The sequence below is a fragment of the Triturus cristatus genome, chromosome 3_2, assembly GCF_964204655.1.
Source record: "Triturus cristatus chromosome 3_2, aTriCri1.1, whole genome shotgun sequence".
Taxonomy (NCBI): Eukaryota; Metazoa; Chordata; class Amphibia; order Caudata; family Salamandridae; genus Triturus; species Triturus cristatus.
Window position 1 is genome coordinate 606,649,798 of NC_140584.1, and position 25,599 is coordinate 606,675,396.

Genomic DNA, 25,599 nt, shown 5'->3' on the forward strand with positions numbered 1-25,599 from the left:
TGTATTTGTTCGCACTCCCATAAAATATGGATGAAAGTGCCGTCTTTCCCACACTTATGTCTGCACTCCCCACTGTCAGCTCTACCCATATGGACCAATCCTGGTCCAGTTATGTATATCCTGTGGAGAATCTTGAGTTGTACTAATCGCAGTCTGGCCTGGATCGCCACCTCCCTCGGGGAGGAAGCTGCCTCTTGCCAGTCTTCCTCGTCTAGCTCAAGGCTGTCTCTTATCCATTTCTCTTTGAGAGACTTGAGTGGATTTTAATATTATTAATGAGTTTTTTATAGATCAAGGAGATGACCTTTTCGGGCAGGTGGCCGTCGAGTATTCTATCCTCAAAGGGAGAGGCATCCGGGAGGGAAGACCTCCTAGTGAGATGGGTCTTGAGGGCATGTTGAATTTGGAGATATCTATAGCGTTCAGTGTCTGCCAAGTTATACTGTTGTTGGAGGGAGGCAAACGGGATGATCTCATCTTTAACTCAAAGATCCTTGATCTGGGAGATTCCTATTAGATCCCATTTATCAAAGCCCCTGGTTTGTCAAAGGTTCCCCAGTTTTTCGGAGTTCCACGGGGGTGTTGCCAGGGTGAGTCTGTGGTCCCAACCCAGATGTTTGTTCACGGCATGCCATATATGGACCGAGTGTGAGGTTGGTCCTGTTAAGAGGTATCTAAGGGGTCTGGAGTAGAGCGCTCTACTGTAGTCTACCCCAAGGAGGAGCCGTCTGTCCATGGCGTATACTGGGTCATCAAGGTGACCATAGGTCGCCTGATTTATGGCTGCTAGTTGGGGCACCCAGTAGTATTTTTTAATATCTGGGAGGCTGATGCCTCGGTCATACTAATTTAGGGTGAGTTTAGTTAAGGCGATTCGGGGTTTTCCGTCCCACAGTAGATTCCACTGGAGGCTCTCTATTTCCTGGAAATAAGATTTGGAAACAGGATCGAATGAGTTCTGGAGGGCATAGAGGAAGCGGTGCAGTGCCATCATTTTAAAGAGGGTGGCTTTACCCAGCAACAAGAGGGGTAGAGACTTCCAGTTCCCTATATCCCATTTCAATCTTTGTATTGGCGGCAGGAGGTTCCGGGTGAAGCGGAGCATGGGGTTCAGTGAAAGGAAAGTGCCAAGGTATTGAAAGTCATCTGTCGTTATCTAGATTGGGCAATTCCTCGGGAGGACAGGCGGTTCTCCTCGTAGTACATAAACAATGGACTTGGCCCAGTTTATGGTGAATCCGGAATATCTGCCAAACACTGCCAGAATATCCAATGTGGATATTAACGAGGCTCTCGGGGAAGTCAGATATAACAGAATGTCATCTGCATATAGGGATATCTTATCTTCCCAGTCAGGAGACCAACGCATACCGTGAATAACTGGGTCCTTGCGGATCCACACTGCCAGGGGCTCCAGTGCCAGAGCAAACAGGAGCAGGGAAAAGGGACACCCCTGGCGTGTACCACGGCTGAGTTGAAACACCTTTGATTTCCAATTGTTGACCACAACTTGAGCCATTGGTTCTGAATATAGTAATCGGATCCAGTTCACGAAATTGGGCCCAATCCATCTTGTCGAGTACGGCGAAGAGGTATGGCCATTCCACCATGTCAAACGCCATGGTGGCATCTAGCGGGATCAGTATTGCTGGTTCTTGAACAGTGGCTGCTCTCCCCAACACTCCGTGAACTCTGCGCAGGTTTAAGGCTGTGTTGCGATGTGGCATGAAGCCTGATTGGTCAGGATGTACTAAGCTGTCTATCATTTTTACTAACCGGATCGGCAGGAGTTTTGCGAGGATCTTGGGTTCTGCGTCGAGAAGGGATATAGACCTCTATGAGGCACAGCTGGTTTTGGGTTTACCTTCTTTGTGTATGACAACAATGTTAGCTATCCTTTGATCCGTTGGGAGTGTCCCTTTTTCTTTGCTGTCTATAAACATCGAGCGAAGGTATGGGGCTATCCTGTCAGGTCTGAGCTTGTAGAGCTCAATTGGTATGCCATTGGGACCCGAATCTTTCCCTGAGTGAATCGCCTGTATTGCCTAAGCTGTTTCATCGTCTGAAAAATCAGACTCGAGATATTCACGGTTTTCATCTGTTAGGGTGGGAAGTGAAATATCATGAATTAAGGCATGATTATCTTCTTCTGTGCACTGCCCTTCCGTGCGGTACACTGTCTGATGGTGTTCGGCAAACTGGTCAGCGATTTCTTGTGGGTCAATGATAGGGTCGGTATCCTCTCCCTGTAGCTCAGGTACGAGACCGCTGGCCCATTCCTTTCTATCGAGCCATGCGATTAACTTCCCGCCTTATCCCCATGTTCATAAATTCTGCTTTGTGTTGCCCTCCCTTGAGCCTTGGCTCTGTCTGTTGTTAAGGCCTTGAACTCATCTTGTTTTAGTTACAAGAGGTGCAATTTCTCAGGGGTTACCGCCAGTTCTAGCTCTTCTTCCAATCTAAGCACCTCGTCATCTGCTTGCACTATGTCTTTATGTTTGTCTTTTTTTCTTACCCGCAATCAGGGACAGGGCTTGCCCGCAGATTACTGATTTGTAGGCTTCCCACAATGTTTGGGCAGATTCCACTGTACCCTGGGTTATTTTCATTCTAGTGTCAGGGTCTCAGAGATACCACGGATTGATGGGAGTGACTCTCCCAGTGCTTGTTTGGCCTAGGACTACATGTATCCAAAGCGGTGAGTGATCGGAGATATCCCTGCCTTAGTGACGGATCTCTCGAATATTGAGCGCTTGCGTCGCTGGAACTAGGATATAATCGATGTGGGAATGGCTGTGATGGGCACCCGACAAGAAGGTGTATTGGACCCTATCTGGATTATGTATTCTCTACCCATCCACCAACCCCATGGCCTTGAGAAAATCGGGTAGCCACCTATGTGCGGGTCTGATGTCTCGTGGGGAGTGTCGATCCAATGCACTCTGCTTCTAATTCTTGCATCCCACTGACAACCTCCCTTTCTATTGGCTCAAATGTGACTCTCAATTTTCCCCAGTGTTGCATAAGTGGAGATACTTTGTTCCTCATTTAAAAAGTAACTACTTCTCAACCCACCACCGTAGTTTCAATGTTATTGAGAATTACTGCTCTGCACAAATGTCCTTCATAGATTTTGGAGATCATTGATCGGTGTTGATGATCTCTGGATCTCATTGCTGGTGCCAGTGTACCTCTACACATTGCTGACACTCACTGAAATATATTACTAGAGAGTCTCCTTCATTCTAACCAGCACACAGAGGGCCTGGTTCACAAAGGTAAACTAAGACATTTGGTCTAAACTTAGACCAAACATCTAAGTTTACATCTTTAGGAATTCACAAAGGGCATTTTCGAGTGCTATCTTTATGTCCGCACTCAGACAGGGGGTAATTTTGAGTTTTTTGGACAGGTCTCTAAACTACTTGGATAGCAGGGCTCACTTTTGCCTGGCCCTCAGCAGCCCACACATAGTATTTTTTCTTCACTGCCTCTACAAAAGTGCATATTTTTAAAGAAACTGATGCACTTTCGTTAACAAGGAAGTAAGAACAGCAGGCAAAAATGTAATGTGGGGTTGGGGGCTGCTTTGTCATAGCATCCTGCTTGGCCAGAGCAGCAAAGGCTGCTGAGGGTCCGCTACTGTAAACCAAATTGTAACCACATGTTTAAATGAGATGAAGGAACTGCAGGTTTGACGGACATGAGGTGCTGATTTGCATAAGTCTTTCACTTTGATAACATGTAACTGATCTCCTGACAAATGCAGAAATTGCTGAAGTGTGAAAGCCGGATTTTGAGATCAGGTTACTTGTTTCAAAAGTCAGAAATTAGAGCAATAAACCACATTTTTCTTGGGCAAACATCAATGCTTGCTTTACTAGAAGATGTAGATAAGTACCAATGCAGCTGAACATCCAGATGCATATCCTCTGTCTAGCCTGACACAAGATGGTGGCTATGTATTTCTTTGGGTGTTTTGTGAGACACCATCTGCCATCTAATGAGATCCTACTCATGCTCAGACATACAAAACACATGGGCTAAGAAACACCTCTTGGACAAGTCTAGCACATTGAAGAAGAAGCCAGAAAACCATTGGCGGGTCTCAATTAAGTGATCTTTATACCTTGGATTACATGTTCTAACATTCATTTGGATCATCAGAGTAGAAACATGCTCTAATCCTTGTGCAAAGTAAATCCTTTTCAGAAGGCACTTAGAGGGAAGTTCCAGAGCCCTCTTTATGAGTGCGCCAGGTGGATCCTAAAACCCTCTTTAAGCAAACCTTGAGCAAAATTGTGCTTGAGCGCCATGTTAACATTAGAATAGAACTGTTATTCTGTTAAAAATGTTATGATTTACTAAAATAACACAAAGCCAATTGACTTACAGCAGAAAATACCTTATATGGTTGCCTGCCCCATAGAAATGCAGAATATACATCTCATTATGTATGTGCAGAATTTGGCTGAATTGAGGAATTACGAGTAAAACTAATTTTGGTTCCTTTTTCATTCCTCAGTCTAGCCAAATTCCATTACTTCCTATTGATTATTAGGCTAATTAATGACTTTATAAGCAAGACACACGAATGGCTGCTGAAGAAGCTCAGATATCTGACTTTGAGTGCTCCACTTGAGAAATAATAGATACTTTGCCCAAACTATGCCAAGAAATTGAAATGATAAAGTTAAAGAATGAAGAGTTGGGAGGGCAGCCATGCCGAAACAATGTGCACATCCTGGGAGATGAGTAGACAGAAGGTACGAGCAACATGGAACAATTTGTGGAACAATTGTTCGGCCTAAAGGTGTTCTCTAATTGTTGGGAGAGCTCATAGATCATTGGTTTGTGGCAAATCCTCAACCTGCAATTATGCTTAATTATAGGGACAGAGATGTGGTGCTGCATCTAATATAACCAATCCAAGTAATGGTTCATTCCCATCAGCAGTTCAAGAAGCTAGGGATCCTTTATGGAGGGCAAAAACAATTAAGGAAGAAAGCAATCAAATATTCCATGTCGTGTTTGGCGATTTGTCAAGCTGAGAATTGAACATAATGGATAGGTGAACTTCTTTTCACATCCGGAGGTGGCACTACAATACATCAAAATGCCCTTCTGTGTTCTAAAGATAGGAATAGACCCAGCCCTGGGGACCCGATGCACCCTCAAGGCAGAAAAATTACTACTTCTATCATGAGTGATAACGATTGATCTTTGATCGTTAGTTATGCGATCATGTTTATGTTTAGACTCAGAAACTCTTAGTTTAATATGCAACTTGAATTGCAGTTCATGTTCAGTGTTCCTATTGGCTTATCATGTGTGGTATAATTAATAAATCATTGATTAATTAGATATTGTTAACAATAGATGTAGCTTGTTTGCTCTTGTTCTATAACCTACTCAGCTTGACAATGTATGCTGGTAATTTGGATCATGTATTTACTGTGTGTTGTTAGGGCTGGTATTGGGTATGGCTTCACAACAGTAATTTGTGAAATCATTTTCACCCTGAGCTAGGTGTACCCACACAGGCATCCTTGAGCGTGGAGCACAACTGCAGTGATGATGCCCTTTACTGTGCTAGTTTTGTTATGTTGGGTCTGGAAGGAGGGATATTCACTGGCATTTGGGCTTGGCGTGGGAAGGGAGTGTAACTTGGACTTAGTGGAATTTTAGACTGGTGATGGTTTCATTGTGATCTGCCCATGGTTTGATTTGCCATACATGTTATGCTGTGAGATTTTGCATCTAATGACACACCTGCATGCAGCTTCAGACAACTGTGGAATACATTACATGACTCACAATGCTCCATAAATTTGGCTGGAAAATGCATGTGATTAATAATCCTCATAAAGCCTGCCACATATTGGTCTACCTAAAGTGTCATAAAACAGACTCAGCTCTACTCCAGCAAACTCCAATATCGCCAACTTCCAGCTCCACTTTTGCCTCTACCAATACCTCATACTCTGCATACTCCGGTGTGGTAGCGATTGCTATATGTAAGCCAGTTCATTTTACACTACAGGACTGTCTTGAGTATCCTCTGGGATGAATTGTGATAATAGCGGGGCAATTTGACCTGGTGCCACTTGTAACTTTCAATGGTCGGAATGGTGATGTCCCTGACAGTGCGCTGGTACTTACACCTCCAATCTTTTAGTAAAGTCATCAAAGATTTTTCCACATTGGTCATATGGACCTTTGTTGGTTAACTTGAAGCACTGTAAGGGAAAAGACATCAGCAATATATCTCTGGCTCCCTTAAGCCAATGTGACTTCAAAATAAGGACCAGAGGTCACCAAATATGGTTCAATGGATTTTATTGTAGGATAATAATCAATCCAGGATATAAGTAGGATAAAATAAGTTCAAGTGATACAACAAAGCAGTCCGTAAGCTAACATAACAGGTGTATTTGCAAAGCACATGATTACCCGTAGGTGTCCTGGCGCTGAATAACAGATGTTTATTGTTACCCAACTCAATGGCACTCATTTTATAGACCTCAGATGGATGAAAGACTGAGTGGACCCGCCGGGATTTGAACCTGTGACCATGAAGTCGAACACAGGTCCCTGCAGTGGCTGCTTTAGTTCACTGAGCCACCAGACCCGGCTCAGCTGAAGTATCGCAGTAGATTTCGTTGTAATAAGATGAGATACAGAATAGTGACGGCCACAACAATACTGAAACACATTAAAGTAAATAGGTATTCCATAAAGGAACTTCCCTTCTCTCTTCTAAACATAGATCGACTATAGGACTATCTAATAAATATTTCTATGTAGGGAGTTTAGAAGGTGTAAACGTACTATAGACTGGTGTAGAAGTCTTGGAAACTAAATAAGTGTCTAGCACAATGCTTCACACTTGCAAGGAAAGGTAATCAGAGAGGTCTGTACCTCTCCAATTCTAGGATGAATCTGCCTCCCACCAATTAAAATAACAGGAGTTTCAGAAACATCCTCATCTTCTTTCACACCACCAGGGGCCAACCACATTGTTACTTGAGAGGAGCATTTACACCCGACCTTAAGTTTCCTATTGCATCGAAACTGGGACTGTAAACAGCAACATTGAACATCCAGCCATCCTGGAACATAATGAATATAAAGATTCTTTTGACCATTAGTTCTGTAGGTTCAAGTTCCTCCCTTCAGACCTCGCTATCGACAGTCTAATATAAACATTACGCCTTTCTCTAACTAACAAGTAGTATGATAATGCACCTGCAAAAGGAAAGAAAGAATGTACTGGCAAGGCTAAACGCATTTCAATTCAGGCCTTTATCTGTCAGTATCAGAAGTGGAAGTGGAAAGCATTTACGGTGTACATATTAGGGACCTGTATTTCTAATTGACCAGGTATTCTCAGATTTCTGCATACCCTGTTGAAAACATTGGAAATTTTAGCTGAAGGAGTTGGACATGTCTTATGAAATACTTTCCTACTCATGACGACTACCCCGTCTGGAGTACAGGCCATCAACCAAGTCTCTCCAGTCATCTCTGTTCTGGGCATTTCTTTCAATCTGCCTCCAGTTGTAACCCATCTCCTTGCAGTCAGCCACAAGGCATCGGTGCCAGGTGTTTCCTGGCTGTCCTCTTTTCCTTTTCCCTTCAGGGCTCCAGGTGAAGGCTTGCCTGCTGATGTTCGATGTGGTATTGCAGAGGGTGTGATCTATCCAGCCCCAGCATATTTTCATGATTTCTTGATGAGCAGGGAGTTAGAAAATCTGCTGCCATGGGTTGTTGTTGCTGATAGTGTTTTGGCACCGAATTTGGAGGATTTTCCTCAGACAGGTGTTGATGAAGGTCTAGCTGTTGTTGGTGGTAGTCCCTGTTGCCCTCCAAGTTGCTGCTCTAAACAGAATTTCCATTTATACTTTGGTTTAAAAAAAAACCTAATATTGGTTTGCATCGTTAGGTCCTTGGGACTTTATATCTTACTTAGCTGAATGGAAGCAGCCCTTACGATGCCCTTACGATGCTGAATCTTGACTTGAAGTCGGCATCTGTGGTACCCAGCTTGTCTGCTTGTCTATGACACTGTCTCATGAGATAACTAAAGATAAAGACATTCTGATCAAAGCCCAAGACCTAGTGAAAAGGTTTCAAGAGGCCGCAGAAAGTGAGGTGTTGTACGTGGGCAAGCAGGCCCAGGCTAGAGCATTTGGGGAGGGGGACCACCTAGGGCATGCATGAATCACTAGAGATCGGAACACTGAATTTGCAGATCTCCAGTATCATCACTGATGCAGCTCAGAATGTGACATCCTCATCAGGCATTTTATAAGTATTTAAACAATACTGTGACAAGTTAGATTCTACCCACATTCATTTTGATTTCAGTGAAGTTGCTCGTTTTTGGATAATGTTGTTCTGGCCTAGGTGGAAAATGAAATTTGTTTTATTTTATTTATTTATTTTACTTGAAAAGTTTTATATACCGCTGGCTAGACCCGGAGGTATCAGAGTGCTTTATATGAGGATAAGCGAGTTACAGGTTACATAATTACATCAATTACTGGAGCCAAGTATAGACATAGGAGAAAAACATGAGATTACACAATAATATGAGTTATTAGCGGGTAGCATAGCCAAGGCACACGTCTTATGGGGAATGAAAGGTAGAGGGGGAATGGTAAACAGGAGTAAGGAATGCAGATACAGTCAGGCAGACCGGCCAGGGGGAAAAGTACTTCAGGGGGAACAAAGCAGTCAAAGCAGTCAAAGTGAAAGACAGACAAAACTAACCTGAGTATCGGTGAAAGTATACGAAGGGAGGGGTGTGGGAGACCATGGGAGGGTGGACTAGAAGAAAAGGTCTATCAGGTGAACAAGGAGCAGACCAGTAGCAAAGAGGATAGGTCGAAACCGCCATGATGGAGGACCCACAGAAGGCGACAGCATTATCCCAAAATTGCAGGATATACAAAATCAAACAAAAAAACAATGAAGGTAGCTGACTCCACTGTTTCATGCAGGGATGGAAAAGGGGAGGCAGCCAAAGAATCACAGAGGGATGAGGCGTGGGAGGGAAGGAAACACAACGGGGAGACGAGGAAAAAAATGCACGATGTCCGGCTGGGTAGGTGACGGCCAAGGGGGTGAATCAGAGCCAAACTCCTCCATAGCTGCATAGGACAGCTCCACCGGGCATCGGCCAAGGTTGCTCAGGCTCCTCGGTAAGTACAGACAGTTATGTGTTCCGCCCAGGGGGCATTGTCATAGTTCCATCAAACGCACCAGTCCCGGTGTTACTGGGAAACGCCATCTGCCTCGTCCTCCAGCAAACCCCCAGGTCAAGAGTAGTGAGAGGAGAGGTGGAAGGGACGGTTTCAAAGTCTGCAAATTCATCACGGGTGGCCACTACATTGTTAATAGCATTCACGTGCACCACACGTTCAGCACCCAAGTTTGTAAATTGAGATTACTACAGCTCATAGGAGAGTATAGTCACACTGGCCCTCCACGAGTGGTCTCACTTCTAGGGATCGTTAACGTCCTCCATATTAGAGACAGGCAACAGTCAGGCGATGATGCACCATTTGTGTTGTATTAAGGCGCTTCACTCTGCACTTCACTCTGAACGTGATAGCCCTTGGTTAGTGATTGTGCTTGTGTAGTGCTTTAGAGATAGAATTATGTTGCTCCTTTTTTAGTGGCCTCACTTTGAAAGATCAATTTTGTTGACATCCGCCATTTTAGGGTCAGGCAGATAGCCAGGCAATGACGGGTCGTTTGAGTTAGATAAAGAATTCTCCACTCTACAAAAAACTCATGACCTTGTAAATAACTCATGACCTTACTTGTAAGGACACCGCCGATAATCTGTAGGCTGCGGCTTCCGACTTAAAACATTGGTATCTCCTCGGCACCATTAAGCTGCGTTCGGTGCGGCGGTGAGCCAGGAGAGACCCGGCTTCGCATCCAGCAATGACCGTGTGTCGTCTGATCTCAATGGGCTTGAAAAGTGCCCTGCGTCAAGACGAAGTCCTCTATCGTCATTGCTACCTTATCGGTGAGCATTTACCACAGATTTATTTAGGTGTAGTTGTTTTCCTGTGAGGAGGTGCAGGCTCAAGCCGCCATTTTCCTCAGCTCCATAGTGCACATACGCTATGGCCACTTCCCCAACGTCAAGGTGAGCAATCCAAGGAGTCTAGTCCCCACAGAGCAGGTCCACACAAACTTGCCGCTCATGAATTCCCAGGCAGGCCCAGGTCCCGCTTCAGTGGTGGGGGCACAGCAGGGGGCAGCACAGGACTTCACTCCCGACCCGCTCCGCTTTGCCCCCGCAGCTAGCCTCACCTGCCCCAGTCGCAGTGTTCAGGCTCAATGCCTTCCACCCAGGCCCCGATCGCAGAAGCCGATAGCGGCTTCACACCTTTATTTTGCCTGTGGAAGCAGCCAAAGGCAGTCGCACGCCTTTTTATAACCAGTAAGTGCTCTGCACCTCTCACGGAGACGGTCTTGGCCACGTGGGCGGCTGCTGCTTATCTCTGAGATGTGTGAACTTCTCAACTCTCCGATTACAGTTGAGGAGATTAAGGGTGCTGTAAGTGGTTTGGCTAGTGGCAGGGCCTGTAAGGTGACTGGCTCCAGGTGAAGTTTATAAAGAATAAACTGACATTCTGGCTCCCAAGTTACTGGCTGTATTTAACTAAGCTATAGTTTAAGGGGAGACCAAGTCCATCAGTCATGTCAGCAATAATTACTGTTCTTAAAAAGCCAGAACGAGACTTCCATTACTGCTCCTCATATAGGCTGCTCTCGCTCTTGAATGCTGACAGTAAGAGGTTGCAGCCGTTAATGGGGCTATTGGCGCTTTCCGAGCAAGAAAGATTTATACCAGACTGATCCACAGCTTTTAATCTATGAACCTTATTGACTATTTCACATAGGGTAGAATATGATCTTCCTGCAGCAGCTGAAAAAGCATTTGATGAATTAGAGTGGCTGTTTATAAAGGCGGCAATGTGACGTATGGGACTTGGTATGAATTTCCTAGACAATACAATATAAGACCTGCGGCTCGTGCGAAGATTAATATCCTTTCCCCAAATGTTATTATCATTAGTTGAGGTACTCATTTGGGGTATCTATTATCACTATCGATATTTGCCAAAGCTATTGCTTAGCTTGGGGTGCCTCCTCCATGATAGCCATTCGCATCATGGTATCTATGTAATCGGCAGATTGTTCTTGATATCTGTATATGCCAATGAATTAATACGTTGTATTCAGAAGCTGGCTGGAAATCAAGATGCCCCCCCATTATTAGAGATATATTTACATTTGGCAGTTAATCCGGTTTGTTGATTAATTGAGATAAGTTGGAGGTATTCCCATTTACAGACAGTATGAATGTATTGGGGTAAATATCCCTTCTAATGGTGAGCTGATGAAGTGAAATATTTGTGGGTCTGTACCTAGAGATGCTGTAGAAATGCTCAGAAAGAACTTTAAGAGAGCCATAGATCACTTATAGACGCAGTTGAGCTTTTGATAGTTTTACCTATGTTGCTACTGTAGGCCATATCTTTATCAAAATTATTGTGATGCTGAGGTTTTCACATCTGTTTGCAAATATCGCTATCCATATACCTGCTAAGTGTTTCAGACATCTTGAATAGGTATTGTGAAACTGAAATGGGGAGGCAAACAGCCGTGAGTACGGTGGAAGATGCTAAAACAGCTGATGCTGAATGGAGGGTTGCAATGCCGGGCCTTTTTTATATTACCAAGTAGCCCAGGCACATTATGTTAAATACTGGTTTGATTGGAAGTCCTCTCTTATGCATTTACATTTTGAGCATAGGGTGGCTGAGCCTCATTAGGCATCGGTGATGTGTTGGACACCTACTTTTCAAAGGGGGATATAGATGCGGTGGGGACAACTCGATGGACAAAGTGGGAATTGGCCAAAAGAAATGGTGCCACGATACCGTATTTGTTTTGTTGACCATAGCCAGCAATACTCTTATACCACCACCCTTGAAAGACCCTTCAGAAATATATAGTGAGAGACTTGGACATTAAGTGGTGGATGATTTGTTGCTTAACGGTATGTTTATGGAGGTATAGGAATATAAGACTATGGGAGGTGAGCCACCTTTGGCAGTCATGCTTTATCATAGGTTACGTTTGGTGGCTCAAACAATATGTTCTGGTTTCACCCTTCCACCTATGGAGGTGCCTCTGGTGACTAGGGTTAGTCAATGAGGAGACACAGCTCAGACCATGTCTTTTATGTATGCTGAGATGTTGAACTGTGGACCGATGCAACAATATACAGGTTAGCGAGCTTGGGAGAGTGTATTTGGACAATCACTGTCTGTTGGAAATATTGTACTCAGGTTAACGAAATACCATTTACTTATAGGCATAAACTGATACACTTTAGGTTCATCCATTGTATGTATTACACACCATAAGATATGGCAAAATATTCTCCTGTTGGGTTGTATGTGTAAAAAGTAATGCAAATAATGTGAGTTTTCTGCATTAGTCTTGGTTGTGTTCGGAGATGTTGGAGTTCTGGCATAAAGTGTTTAAAACAATAAGTGGAATGATTGAAAATACTTTTGAGCCAACACCATTTGGGGCTCTTCTGGCACATACAGATAAAGGTGCCTAAGAAAATTCAGAAATTTGTATCTGTGATATTATTGTTAACGAAGAGGGACGTGGTCATTTATTGGATGAGCATCATACCATCGAAGCATGAATCATGGTTCAAACATTTACTGTATTGTGATGAGTGGGCGAGTATGCGGATATTACTTGTCTGGTTGTGTGCCCCAAAGACTTATGGGAATATCTGCGCTCCTCTTTATTGCTTCGTGAAGAAGACTCTGATCTCTAACACTGTGTTTTTGTCTTACCTGGATTGTTGATATTTGTCATTTGTATCTTTTTATGCAGCAAGTGCCAGAATAACTGCTGTTTATGTTTATATACAGGGAATTTTATCTAAAAAATAGGCTACTTTACTATGCTAAATCTAGTCTTAGCATATGTAATGACTAGTCCTTGATAGTAGGTTTGGGTTCAATTGTCATTTTTGTTTGGAGATATTTATGTATGGTAAATATATACTGGTAATAAATATATTCTTGCTAATCTATATTTTTACAATATACATTTACTCTATATATTGTTTTACATGGAACACTAACTTTAGAAATGACCAATATTATTTGTTTTAAACATTTCAACTTAAATAAGGTGTTCTTGAAACTGGTTTAATCTTCGTTATTATGGAGTTATTCATATCCGTATGTAAACGTTGTCTCTCACTCTCAAGTCTGCATAATTTGATTTCATTCACTTCCCATGTGTGCCACTTTTATATCTTCGGTTATCTGTGTTTTATGACTTTGTGCTGGTCTTTGCTCTGCACTACCTGACTTTGTTTGAGCATGCATTGACACTGCTCAGAATGCAATGCTTCATATTAATTTCAGTCTTTATATTCATTCTCTTTTCACAGGGAGATCCATGTGAAGTCTGTCCAACCCTACCCACAGGTATTGCAAATGCAATTGGAATTCCAGGAAAAACTGGACCCAAAGGGGAACCTGGACCTCCAGGCATCGGCGTGCCAGGCAGGCTGGTAGGTTTGGATAATATGAAGACACAGTCCAGTGGAGAAAAGACTGGGTCATACTGCAGTTCTATGCTTCTTGTGAGGGATTTCTTGGACAGGCTTGGACTAAAGGGTGCAGTATCTTCTGGGCATGGTTCCCACTTGATAGCGGGGGAGTTTTGGGAGGGCAAAGAATCAGATAGGATTAGCATGTGAAAGAAAGACACAGGAAGAAGGAGAACTATAAAAGGTGCACTGGGGACTTAAAAGAAAAGTGAACTACAATGGAGTTGAGGAAGAAGAAGTTGAACCTAATTAGGTAAAAGAGCGCGCCTTTTGATGCAAGGGAAGAATGGGGTAGACAAGAGCTAAAGGGAACCAATAGGAGAAGGGCAAGAACTGAAAAAAGATGTTGAAAGGCAGCAAGTTCCAAGCACCAGAAAGTTAGGAGTTTGGGATTGTGGAAACAAGGATGAAAGTACAAAGGTATGAAGTGACCAAGAGAAGAAGGAATAAGAGATAAGTTGCATGGCTCAGTTGTTGGTATTAGAGAGGGAGCGGCTGTGATGGTTTTGCCTCCTAGCTCGCTGGCTGTGGTTTGCGATGGTAATTGAAAGTTGTGTGGAGAGCTTTATTTGGATGTTTTGTGACAGTGTGTTCCTTTGGAAAGGGATAGCAAAGAAACATGGGCTTACATCTAAAATGACAAATGTACCTTCCCTTCATGCTTATGCAATGATTGTTTTGTAAAGGCCCTTTGCGGTAACTGGTTAATTGTATTTCCCCGCACAACACAGATTTTACACTTCTCATAGTGTTTGTCAACAGTTGTACCTTACAAATTAGAGAAGAGGAAATTGAACTGTAATGGTGGATACCTGTCCCTTTACCTCATAACACCACAGGTACAAAGACACGTGTACACCTCATGTGGCTGTTCTGGGCATGTGAACATTTTATACCATATAGAGTGGCTGGTGAAAAAACGAGTATATTTTGTACAGCTATCAGTTGTGGTATGGGCATCAACAGAGGGGAATTAGTGTTGTTAAGAAGCAAGATGTACATTTGGTCCGCAGTTGCAATGGCATGTAGAACTATTACATTCGATTGGCATAGCTCACTTTTTTTCTGCAACTAATTCTTGTGTGTACGTGTGTGTGTGAGTCCCATGCAGGTGTGAATGTGACATCCTCGTCAGACATGTTATTAGTATTTAAACAAACTGTGAGAAATTATATTCCACTCACACTCATTTTGATTCCAGCAAAATTACTGAGTTTTTGAATAATGTTGGCCCAGCCTGGGTACAAGATGAGATGTATGAACTTCTCAACTCTCCCATTACAGTTGAGGATATCAAGGGTGCTGTAGTGTGTGGTTTGGCTAGTGGCAAGGAGTTTTATGAAGAATAGATTGACATTCTGGGTGTTGTGTGTTAGTAGTCAGGCAAGTGAGGCGGTGAAGTAGCAGGAAGTGGAGGAGGATGCTGCTTTGTGTGAGGGAATGGTATAGCAAGGGTTCATGATGTTGTTGAAGGAGCAGACCGAAGATGGTTTATTTAAGCTAATTGCATGGCAGGAGCACATGGAGATGTAGCAGGAATTGGGTGTTTGGTAAATTTCGCACTGAGCTGGACTAAGGTTTTTTAATGAGAGTTTACAGTCTTTAATGGAGCTACTGGTGCTTCCTGAGCAAGCAGGGTTTATATAACAACGATTCACCGCTTTTAATCTATGAACCTTAATGGATACTCTTACATGAGGTAGAGCATGATCTTCGTGCAGCAGCTGTTTTATTCAATGCTGAAAAAGCATTTTATGTATTAGAGTGGCCATTTATTCGGAAGGTAATATGATGTATGGGACTTGGTAGGAATTTCCTAGACAATAAATTTGCTGTGTGTGTGTTTGTCTCCTCCATTGGAATTGCATGACAGGAGCACATGGAAAAGTAGCAGGAATTAGGTGTTTGGTCAATTTTGCACCGGGCTACCCAAGATTTTTTTTAAATCAAGTGCTGCGGCAAGGGTTTTGGAGTTGCTCATTAGCCTTGCCACCGCAAGTGTAATGCATTGTATTAGAGTCTCACTGGTTAAAATGCAGTCTCACTCATTGCTGTTCTCAAATTTACTTTACATTCCAGTTTAGTCTGACATTTAGCAGTCATCATTTTTTCTGTTCAAATATTTACATTTGCACCACGCCCATCAGACTGACTCCCTTGACCGTGACATTTAGAGCCTGATTTATATTAGGGTGGACTGCCCACCGTTCCACCATGGGGACGGGGTAAATTATTCCATCCCCATGACGGAGGAGCTGCCCACCTCATTAATAAAAGATCACTAACCAGGCAGTGTGTTGTGATGAGCTTGAGATATGTAGACTATGATATGTGGGGCAATGATCATGTGAAGAGCCATTATGGCATATGCACGTTCTACGGGTTTGAATAAGGCAGCTCGGTTGCTGGCTGTGCCTGACACTGGCTGTGGCTTGGGTTACCTCTGATGAATAAATGTCTCATCAGGAATGCATGTGAGCAATCATTATTTACATTACAACACACTCATTTATAAAAGCATTGCAAGGAGCCATTGTCATGGTGGTTCCTGTCAATTCATTTTACTCTGTGCTAAGGCGCTGCGTCAGTAAAAAAAATAGCTTCATGTCCACTCATCTAAATTGTGTGGGTGGACATGTAGCCATTTTTCTGGCGGCCCTTACACCCCAGAGTTGTCAGAGACTACTCCATCTCTGCTGTGGGCAAACTGAAGGTCCACCCTCATATAGAGTGGTTGGGCAGACCACTATGTCGCCATGACAGAGTCCCTTTCCACCAACATATAAATCGGACCCTCAGTCTTCTTTACAATGGTTGGCAGAATCATTTTGTATCACTTGATCTACCTTTTTACTAGGTTATCAAAGTAGAGTAGTCATTCCCTGAAGAAGGGTTTCCTCTCCCACATTTTCTGTTCTTAACATTTCTTCCTTTGAGTTACAGAATTCCTTAACTGAAGTGATATGCATAATGGAAGCACCATTGCACCACCTTGGACAGCAATGATGGACCAGTGCATTTTTTTAAATTCCTTTTTTTACTCCAGACTCGAGGCTGCAGCTTGATAATAAATTGTGTTTGATGGTTGTATGACGTTGCAATGCATTCCATTACCCCGCATGCCGTTGCAACGCAAATCTTTACCCCGACTTGCTGTCTGGGGTGTGCTGGAAGTTGTAATTGTATAATTTACTATTCCAACTCCAGTGTGTGCATTAGTGGGGAAGGTGATGGAGTTAAATCCAACACCTTCTACCCCCTGCAACAAGCCTTTCGCGTTGTGACGACATGAGGGGTAATGGTATGCGTTACATTGCATCCGTTGTAAAGGCTGTTTCCCATGTTTGCTATCAAGCAAGGACATGTGGCTATTAAACCTAGCAAAACCTGAAGGAGCTACTACGCTTAAACTCTTATCTGCCAGTCCGAGTAAATCATTGGTGTTACATTAGGCAAACTACCAACATTTCGGAGACACCCCTAAATGATATAATTAGCCTTTGAGATTAATTTGAATCTGTCCTTGAACCCTTGTTGAATTTCACCTCAATGATGCATTGAAATACACTTCCTTCTCCCACCTTTTCCTCTTTTTTCCCTCTTAGGGTGCAGGAGGCCTCCCAGGGCCAAAGGGTGACTCGGTAAGTAGATCCTGATTTATTTCTGTCTTGTTGAGGATCTTTTCTTTCAGTCTGTCTTTCGCTATGTTGCAGTCAGATGCTCTTGGAATCATTGGCCATAAAACCATTTCTGGAGAAGCAATTGTGAAGAAAGAAAGTAGTGCCACGCATGGACTTTTATATGAGATTTTAATATGCAGCTTAGAAAAATCGTTAACAAGGCTTTTTACAAGCCGAAATGCGTAGAAGTGTTCATTTCGGAGTAAAGAATAAATAAATGAATTTCAAACCGCTTCCTTAGCGCGAGCTCGCCTTGTGATGAGTGTGCAGAGATTTTGTGAAACCTAAAAAAATAATCAGTACATTACTGTTCTTGTCTGTGTGCTAACAAGAAACCCTAGATAGAAGATCTGTTCTGCATGTTGCCATCACAATATCTCAGTCTGTACTGTGTGTTCAGCTTCAGCTTGAGATAGAAGCCCTGCCCTTAATTGTTTAACTATCTTTATTTATTTCATGATCTACACACATCAACACCTATAACCCACAAGCCGGTGATGAACCAATGCAAAAATCAAAACTGTAGAATGTCCAGACCCTAAGAAACTCCAATGCCTCCTACTGCTCTCCTTCACTCTTCCTGTACGCCACACAGGCGCTATTGTAACCACTCACGAGAATTACTACAAATACACAGGCAGCTGGTATTGTGCTTGTCTCCCTTAGGGATCACTGCAAATGCACTATCATAAACTCTGACCTTGTCACTACTGCCCTTCCCCAGTTCTTTCCTCATCTTCTCTGACCGCGACTTCTCTCAGTCAGTGTCACCCACATTAATAGTTGCGCAACATCGATATAACATGATTGTCATAGCTTCCATTTTGAAAACACTTCTCATGTTCACTTTAGTTCTCGGTCTGACTGAGGGTTGAAGGACCCAGAGTCGAACCTTCACTCTCCCTTTGATGGGTCAAACCTGGGTGTAAGATTTCTCAATGACATGAGTTAAAAACTCTGCAGTGCTCGGACAACCCACAAAACAGTTTCTTTTTTTTAATTCTCTCACATTTTTATTTTATTTGCAGGGATCCCCAGGTTTAGATGGAGTTAAAGGCGAGAAGGTAAGGAGGCTTCTGTAAACAACCTCTCAATAACAAACAGGATTGAGTTCCCGTATCAGGATCAACTCCCTGAAAATTATTGTGTTGTGTGACGTGAAAGCCATCTAAAAATAACTTCATCTGACAGTGTCCTCTGTGGAGAAATTCCTAGTGGTAATGACTCCTGGTAGGCTAACAGAGACTTATTATAGGCTCACGTGTAAGATGACTCCGCAAAATTGACTACTGATAGACCCACACATGGAGTGACTGTAGCAGTGACGCCTAATAGGCTTACAGGATGAATGACTCAGCAATAGTGACCCTTAATACACCACACATGGGTGACTGTACAATTCCCATTCACCTCAGACCCACACCTCGAGTGGCTCTACACCAATGATGCCTGGTAGGCTAACACATAGAGGGACTCTACAAGGATAGCACCTACTAGGCCTGCAGATTGAGAGATTGCAGTTGTATTGCCTTGCAGGCCCACACCTGGACTTATCCACAATAGCGACCCTAATAGGCCCACGCAGTCTGACTGTTTTCTGTTTTATAGATACGCCCTTTTCAAATGGCTCACCAACTAGTAAATGACCTTGACAAAACTGCTAGTATATGACCTTGATTAAAAAAAAAGTGTCGTCAAATTGAAAGGCTGCCTCCTCTGGTAATAGAATGCAATGCAAATAATGTGTCCTGCTTGACAGAGTCACTTCCTGTGTGTGACTCCTTTGTGGTGTGACCTCGATGAGGTCAAATTGATTCAAAAGTTGGCCTTCCAAGTAGTTAAGTGTTAACATTAATGCAACCCTTTGTATTCAGTTCACTTACACATCAGAGGTGCATATGGAAGTCATTGTTGTGGTTTCTTTCAGGGTGAATCTTGCACTTCCTGTTCTCCGCAGTCCCCGGGGGTTGCAGGTCATCAACTACTGCCCTCCGGCCCTAAGGGGGAGCCTGGCCTGGGCCTGCCCGGTCTCCCGGTAAGTCCGCTGTATAGAAATGTATAAAAACATCCCTCAAACCCCGGGACCTTGGATTGCGCCTGCCTGCTCCGTTTTGTTGCAGTTTTCAGATTTGTGGTTTAATTATCAAGCTATTCGAGTTGATGCGTGTCCTTCATCCTCAGCGTTTTCTAGATTAAATATCGAAATTTCATGTTGACCCTTCGCACATCAGAGAGGGCAGACGCCACAAAACGCCGTCAGAGCCTCCCGCTGTGAGGCTGGTGTGGGAATAATCTTATCTGCAGAGCATGCCAATTACCGGCGAGTCCTTGAAGCCAGAGGCCCATCGCAGATCTGTTCATATGTATTTATAATATTTCTTAGGGTCATGGAAATATGTGGTTTGAGCCTCTCTCCGGTTCCTCCTCGCTAGCCCCCAGCACGGCTTTGTTCGTGCTCAGACACGGATTTCCAGCAGGGATGGTCGCTTCCTGGCACTTGTTATGGATTTCAGCGCAGAATTGTAGCCCAAGGGACAAGCGATGCTTGTCCCAACGTGCTTGTTGCTGACAAAACCAGCCTAGCCGAGGGGGCATCACCGTGAGAGTGCGAGACTCGGACCCTTCGCGACTCAAGGTTAATCCTATTATGTGCCCTGACTCGCATTCTTATCGAGAATCGTGACCATGGGCAGTGGTTTGTGTATCTCTCTTTCTAGGCGGCCACAGGAGGGTTTCTCGGATAGGCCTGGCATCCCTGGCCGGAAAGGATTGGAGTGCGCTGCCTGTGGACCCAGAGAGAGTTATTTGCCCTGTGACACTGGAATAAATGTCTGCTCCTCGAGGACGATAGCTGTAAAGTGCGCATTGTTTTTGTTTGTGTGTTCACGTTGTGCTGGAATTGGTCTAGGCGGATTTTATATCAAAGATGTGTTTCATTCTGCTTGTACTTGTTCTATGTGATTGTGAAAGTGTGTCATTTTTACAGCAGATGAAACCAATCATTATTTTCTAAGTATGCCTAAGAAGTTATTTTGGTCATAGGAAGTGTGAAAACAAAGCAATGCTTGTGTGTGTGCCCTTCTGTGTACGTCCAGATGTCTGTACTTGTGTACACGTGTCCGTTTGTGCGTGTATGTATATGCACATGCCTGTTTGTGCATTTGGGTCTGTGTGTGCTTTATGTGTGTTGTGCCTGGGCACACGTGTTTAGTGTCTCTGGTATCTGTTTATGAATTGTAAACACTTTCCTTTCCGCAGGGTCGGATTGGTTCTCCAGGGCTTGCTGGTCCAAGGGGAGACAAGGTGAGTACCAACCTAGGCAGCCTTCAGCTCGTCATACTTGCAATGCGGCCTCTGATTGGCCGTCAATATCATCACGTGTTTGCCTTCCATACTGGGGTACTTTCTGGAGATTCGCAGAAATTCGGCTTCACATTTGTTAGGGGGCAACATTTCCATAGCAAATATGTAGATACCTGATTTTGGCCACTGGTTTTGATCAACATTAGTACTTTAGGGAAGGGTGGAACGGAATCTGAGCGCTGGAGCGGCACTGATTTTATTTGGGTGTCGTCAGTGTATAACAGAAATGTGCATGGGCCTACCGCTCTGTTATGAGTTGGCCCCCATGAGCCACACTCGTGTTGGACAGGATCAACCAATGTGAGTGGGCCCCCGCGCCCACACTACCGCCTGGATGCCTTAACAAGCCAGGGCCTCTGCCAGGGCATCGAACCCCTTTCCTTACCCTACGCTAGGTGTGTAAATAGTATGTCATGCTGTGCTTGCTCATGCCTTTCATGAATGGCAGAGTGAGGGGTCTGCATGAGACAGAGAACATTTCTCACCTGCCTGAAATGCACCTTCACCTGACGGAGCCCTATGCTCTGTCGCGACAGACGCATAGTAATGGGATTGGTGCTGTGCATATCTTTCAGTACATCTCCATGCAAACGTAGGATACAGTTAGACCTGCCCCTGGCATGTCTGTTGGCTCTCCCTGTGGCTCAGCATTTGCACCGAGGAAGATCCTTGTGTGCAACGTAATTTAAGCACACAATGCACATGTGCAGATCTGCTTTGTGAATCGCACATGCACCCATGTTATTCCCCCAGTGTGTGCAAGAGCAGATCAGGAAAAGCGTTTGTGAATTGGCCCCATCTGTATAACATTAGCATCAGACATCTGCTGGCTGCCTATGGGTGTACCTTAGATTTGCCCTTACTAAGTTGCTTTAGTGATTTGGTTTCACCCCTTCAAGTGTCCTTCATTATTATAGTCATTGTGAGAAATACAGACCCCCGGCGTGCTCTGGGGATGCCCTGTAATGTTGCAGACACCATGTAGGAATACGGACGGTGGACAGCGCCGGTCGCTGGGAGTCAGCTGTCAAGCTTCTGGAAGTGCAGCCTGTGTATTTGTACCTGGTCTTTTATTGATAAGAGCTTGAGGTGCTGTAGTGACGTCCACTACTTCAGGTGTCGTATTGGATCAAGTTGAGAATTTCATCTATGCCTATTCTTTCATTTCCAGGGAGACGTGGGAGAAGTTGGACCTGCTGGTGTCCCTGTAAGTATTAAGCCTATATTGGTGGGTTCAATGAATTCTCTGAAGATGGGTCTGTATTTAGAATTCATAATACTGTCAGAGCAATAAGAGGGGGAGGGGGCTAAGTAGCGCCTTTACAGAATCAGTATTATATGGCTTTCAGAGATATACAGCGAAATGGAGAGTTCTGGTTAGTTTCTTTGAGAAATGTCAAACGGATATTAGCGCTTCTTAATACACTGACTATATGAATGAATGAAAACAATTTATTAAGCGGGAATGTATGCCTGGAGGTGTTAAGGCACTGAACAACAGTACAAGGAAGCACAGTTCTGGTCTCCTAATTCTGTAGACAAAGTCAGGTTTTCAGCGACTTTCTAAAAGCAGGTAGGGAAGGAACAATTTTAAGTTCAGGGGGCCTACCATTCCAGAGTAGAGCTGTGGACCTGAAGAAGGTTCTGCCAAGCTCAGGGGGTATACCATTCCAGAGTAGAGCTGTGGACCTGAAGAAGGTTCTGCCAAGCTCAGGCGGTATACCATTCCAGAGTAGAGCTGTGGACCTGAAGAAGGTTCTGCCAAGTTCAGAGGCTATACCATTCCTGAAGTACAGCTGTGGACCTGAAGAAGGTTCTGCCAAGTTCAGGGGGTATACCATTCCAGAGTAGAGCTGTGGACCTGAAGAAGGTTCTGCCAAGTTCAGGGGCTATACCATTCCTGAAGTACAGCTGTGGACCTGAAGAAGCTTTTGCCAAGTTCAGGGGGTATACCATTCCAGAGTACAGCTGTGGACCTGAAGAAGGTTCTGCCAAGTTCAGGGGGTATACCATTCCAGAGCACAGCTGTGGACCTGAAGAACGTTCTGCCAAGTTAAGGGGCTATACCATTCCTGAAGTACAGCTGTGGACCTGAAGAAGCTTCTGCCAAGTTCAGGGGGTATACCATTCCAGAGTAGAGCTGTGGACCTGAAGAAGCTTCTGCCAAGTTCAGGGGGTATACCATTCCAGATTAAGCTGTGGACCTGAAGAAGCTTCTGCCAAGTTCAGGGGGTATACCATTCCAGAGGACAGCTGTGGACCTGAAGAAGCTTCAGGCCACCTATGATCCCTCCACAGGGCACAGATCCATGCCTGTTTTTCAAGCTAGCCACTATCTGAAAAATCCGGTTTGAATTTATTGTATGCGGCAGGAGTGTAATAAGAACTCATATCTTTTTTCCTTGATGTGCAACCAGTTTGTCTCTACTGGGTAATTTATTAATATCCAAAGCAGTTCATGCAGAGATGATATGGTTAATCAACCACTTATGTTTAATCCATTTGTAAATGCATTTAACTTAATTTATAGTCCATTTTTCATATTCAAAATTTAGTGGTTCAAGTTCCTTTCAAGAAATATTTGTGTATCAATTGGCCAAATTATCATGCGCATTTTGGAAAATGGTTTCCTAGTTCAGGGATAACACCAGTTCCAAAGCATTATCCTATCACATTTAAAATTAAAATTCGAAGAGTAAGAATATTCTTTATGTTCCACAACAAAAGCACTGTGTCCATTAGGTTCAGCAAAATATATTAACAAAGCCTCACCCTCCATGTATTCAGTAAGGCAGGTTCCTTAAACTTTTATCTGTCTCGTACATTTCCTAAAAAATGAAAGAACACAAGTCTCTTCAAAGAGTCTCCCGTTTTTGAGAATACCACAATATATTACTGTATATTCACTTGGATCACCATTAATATTAGGCGTCTTTCTCCATGGTGCCATATACACCAGTATTTATTCTGACCTTCCTCCCTTGATTTGAGTGTTTCTCCCAAAAAGCAATTGTAGGAAAGTGTGTTTCTACACTAACCCCCCCCCCCACACACTTTTTGCCAGATTTCGAATGCACTGTGACTTGATGTGCCCTGGGACCATGCCAATAAGGCTCCCAGGACCTGTGTTCTCTCCCTAAAATGTACTTTTATACCCTCAATTTGCAAATCTTTGGCCACAGGTAAGCCCATTGTAAAAGGTACCATGGGTACCAAGGGTACTGTGACAAACAAAGGCCTCTAAGGGCTTCAACACCTATTTTGCCACCTATAGTAGCCCTGCACCTTAAACACCCACACACTGCCATTCCAGACTACGTGATTTGGTGCAGGGAAAAGGGAAGAGTTGACAAGGCACACATGCCTGTTTACCCTGTGTACCATGCCAGCCATCCACTGCCTGTGGCCTAGGTAAGTCATCCCTCCAGCAGGGTGCACTAGACCACAGGTGAGGGTAGAGTTGCATGTACTGTACCCCTGCAGTGTCTTAGTCCATGCTTAGACATTGCAGGGACGCCATAAAGAGTGTATGGTTCGAGAGTTGATCCAGGCCCTGGGAGTTGATCATTACAAACTCCACTGCTCCATAATGCCTTCACTGAGACTTGGGAAGACTTTGGTAGCAAACCTCGCAGGACATTAAACCCACACTGATGCCAGCGTGAGATGTTATGTAAAATGCACTCAGAGGGCATCTTAGAGATGCCCCCTGAAAAAGCGACCAGCCCTGGTGTGGTTCCTGAATGGCTACCCGCCATCTGCCACCACCAGACATGTTTCTGGACCTCTGGGTAGAGAGCCTCTGCTCTTTGGGTCCAGGAACAAAGCCCATCCTGGGCAGAGGTGTCATGCCACCTCCACCAGGATGGGCAGGGTCCCTGAGGAGGGAGCTTCAAAGGCCTGCTGCTTTTCTTAGCTACCCCGATCCTTTTGCTGCTATCAGCAACTGGCTCCCACCGGTTCTGCCCTCCACTTTGGGCACGGGAACTGGAGGGAAAACCAAGCTAGGAAGGAAGGTGTGCCCACCTTTGCCAACTCCACCCCTCTGGTGGGAGAGGCGAGGCGGAGACACATATCAGTCCCAGTCATCTTGAAGATGGGAGGACCCATCCAATCAGGGTTAGGGATTGTGCCTACTCCCCCACGTGGGGTGAGCACACCAAGTGTGTAGTCACCCTAAGGTCAGTGGCCCATTGAAGACTGACCTCGAGACCCCTAAAACGTCCCCTAAATACAGTATTTAGTGGGCAGCAGAGAACCCAGAAGGCAGAGTTCTGCAACCTATGAAGAAGAAGGACTGAAGAAGTCAGACAGTAGAGGAGACTACGTAGACGAACTGACTTGGCCCCAGCCCTACTGACCTGTCTGCAGTTCTGGAGAACATGCGCCAAAAGTCGACTTGTCCTGCAGCCAGTGAACCCCAGAACCCCTAGGAGGACTGACTGCCTTCAACAACGACTGGATCTCCTGCAAACAGCAGCTCTGTTCAAAAGAAACTGCAAAGAAAAGCCCTGAACCTGCTGAGGACGAAGAAACCCGATGCCAGGAACCAACACTACACCCGTCGCCTACCGCCCGAGTACAAGTGGCCCACTGGTCCCTGCAAGATCCCCTAGCACTCAAGAGTACGAATCCATCGTGGGTCGGCCCAGCCAGGACTCCCTGATATGGCCTGCATCCTCTGCATGGAGAACCCCCTCAACCGTGAGAAGCCCGGTAACGTGAAATCCGACCTCAAAAGGCACCCCTGCATCTGGCCGCCCTGCTTCCTGGAGAAGAGGACCTGAGGTGCACCTACGTCCCGAAGCCCTCCAACTTACCTGCCCAGCTGTTGGTTACTCACAGAAGACTTCCTGGACTGAGCCTGCAGCCAAAATC

The 25,599-nt window shown here is 44.4% G+C and overlaps 1 protein-coding gene across 1 annotated transcript in view; it reads left to right on the forward strand.

Moving 5' to 3' along the window:
- COL16A1 (collagen type XVI alpha 1 chain) overlaps nucleotides 1–25,599 on the forward strand; it is an 871,927-nt gene that overhangs the window by 580,937 nt on the left and 265,391 nt on the right. Inside the window, exons 22-27 of the mRNA XM_085648479.1 lie at nucleotides 13,517–13,639; nucleotides 17,284–17,319; nucleotides 18,387–18,422; nucleotides 19,286–19,393; nucleotides 20,617–20,661; nucleotides 21,893–21,928. Coding sequence (XP_085504605.1) covers nucleotides 13,517–13,639; nucleotides 17,284–17,319; nucleotides 18,387–18,422; nucleotides 19,286–19,393; nucleotides 20,617–20,661; nucleotides 21,893–21,928 — 384 coding nt within the window. The remainder of the gene's footprint in view (nucleotides 1–13,516; nucleotides 13,640–17,283; nucleotides 17,320–18,386; nucleotides 18,423–19,285; nucleotides 19,394–20,616; nucleotides 20,662–21,892; nucleotides 21,929–25,599) is intronic.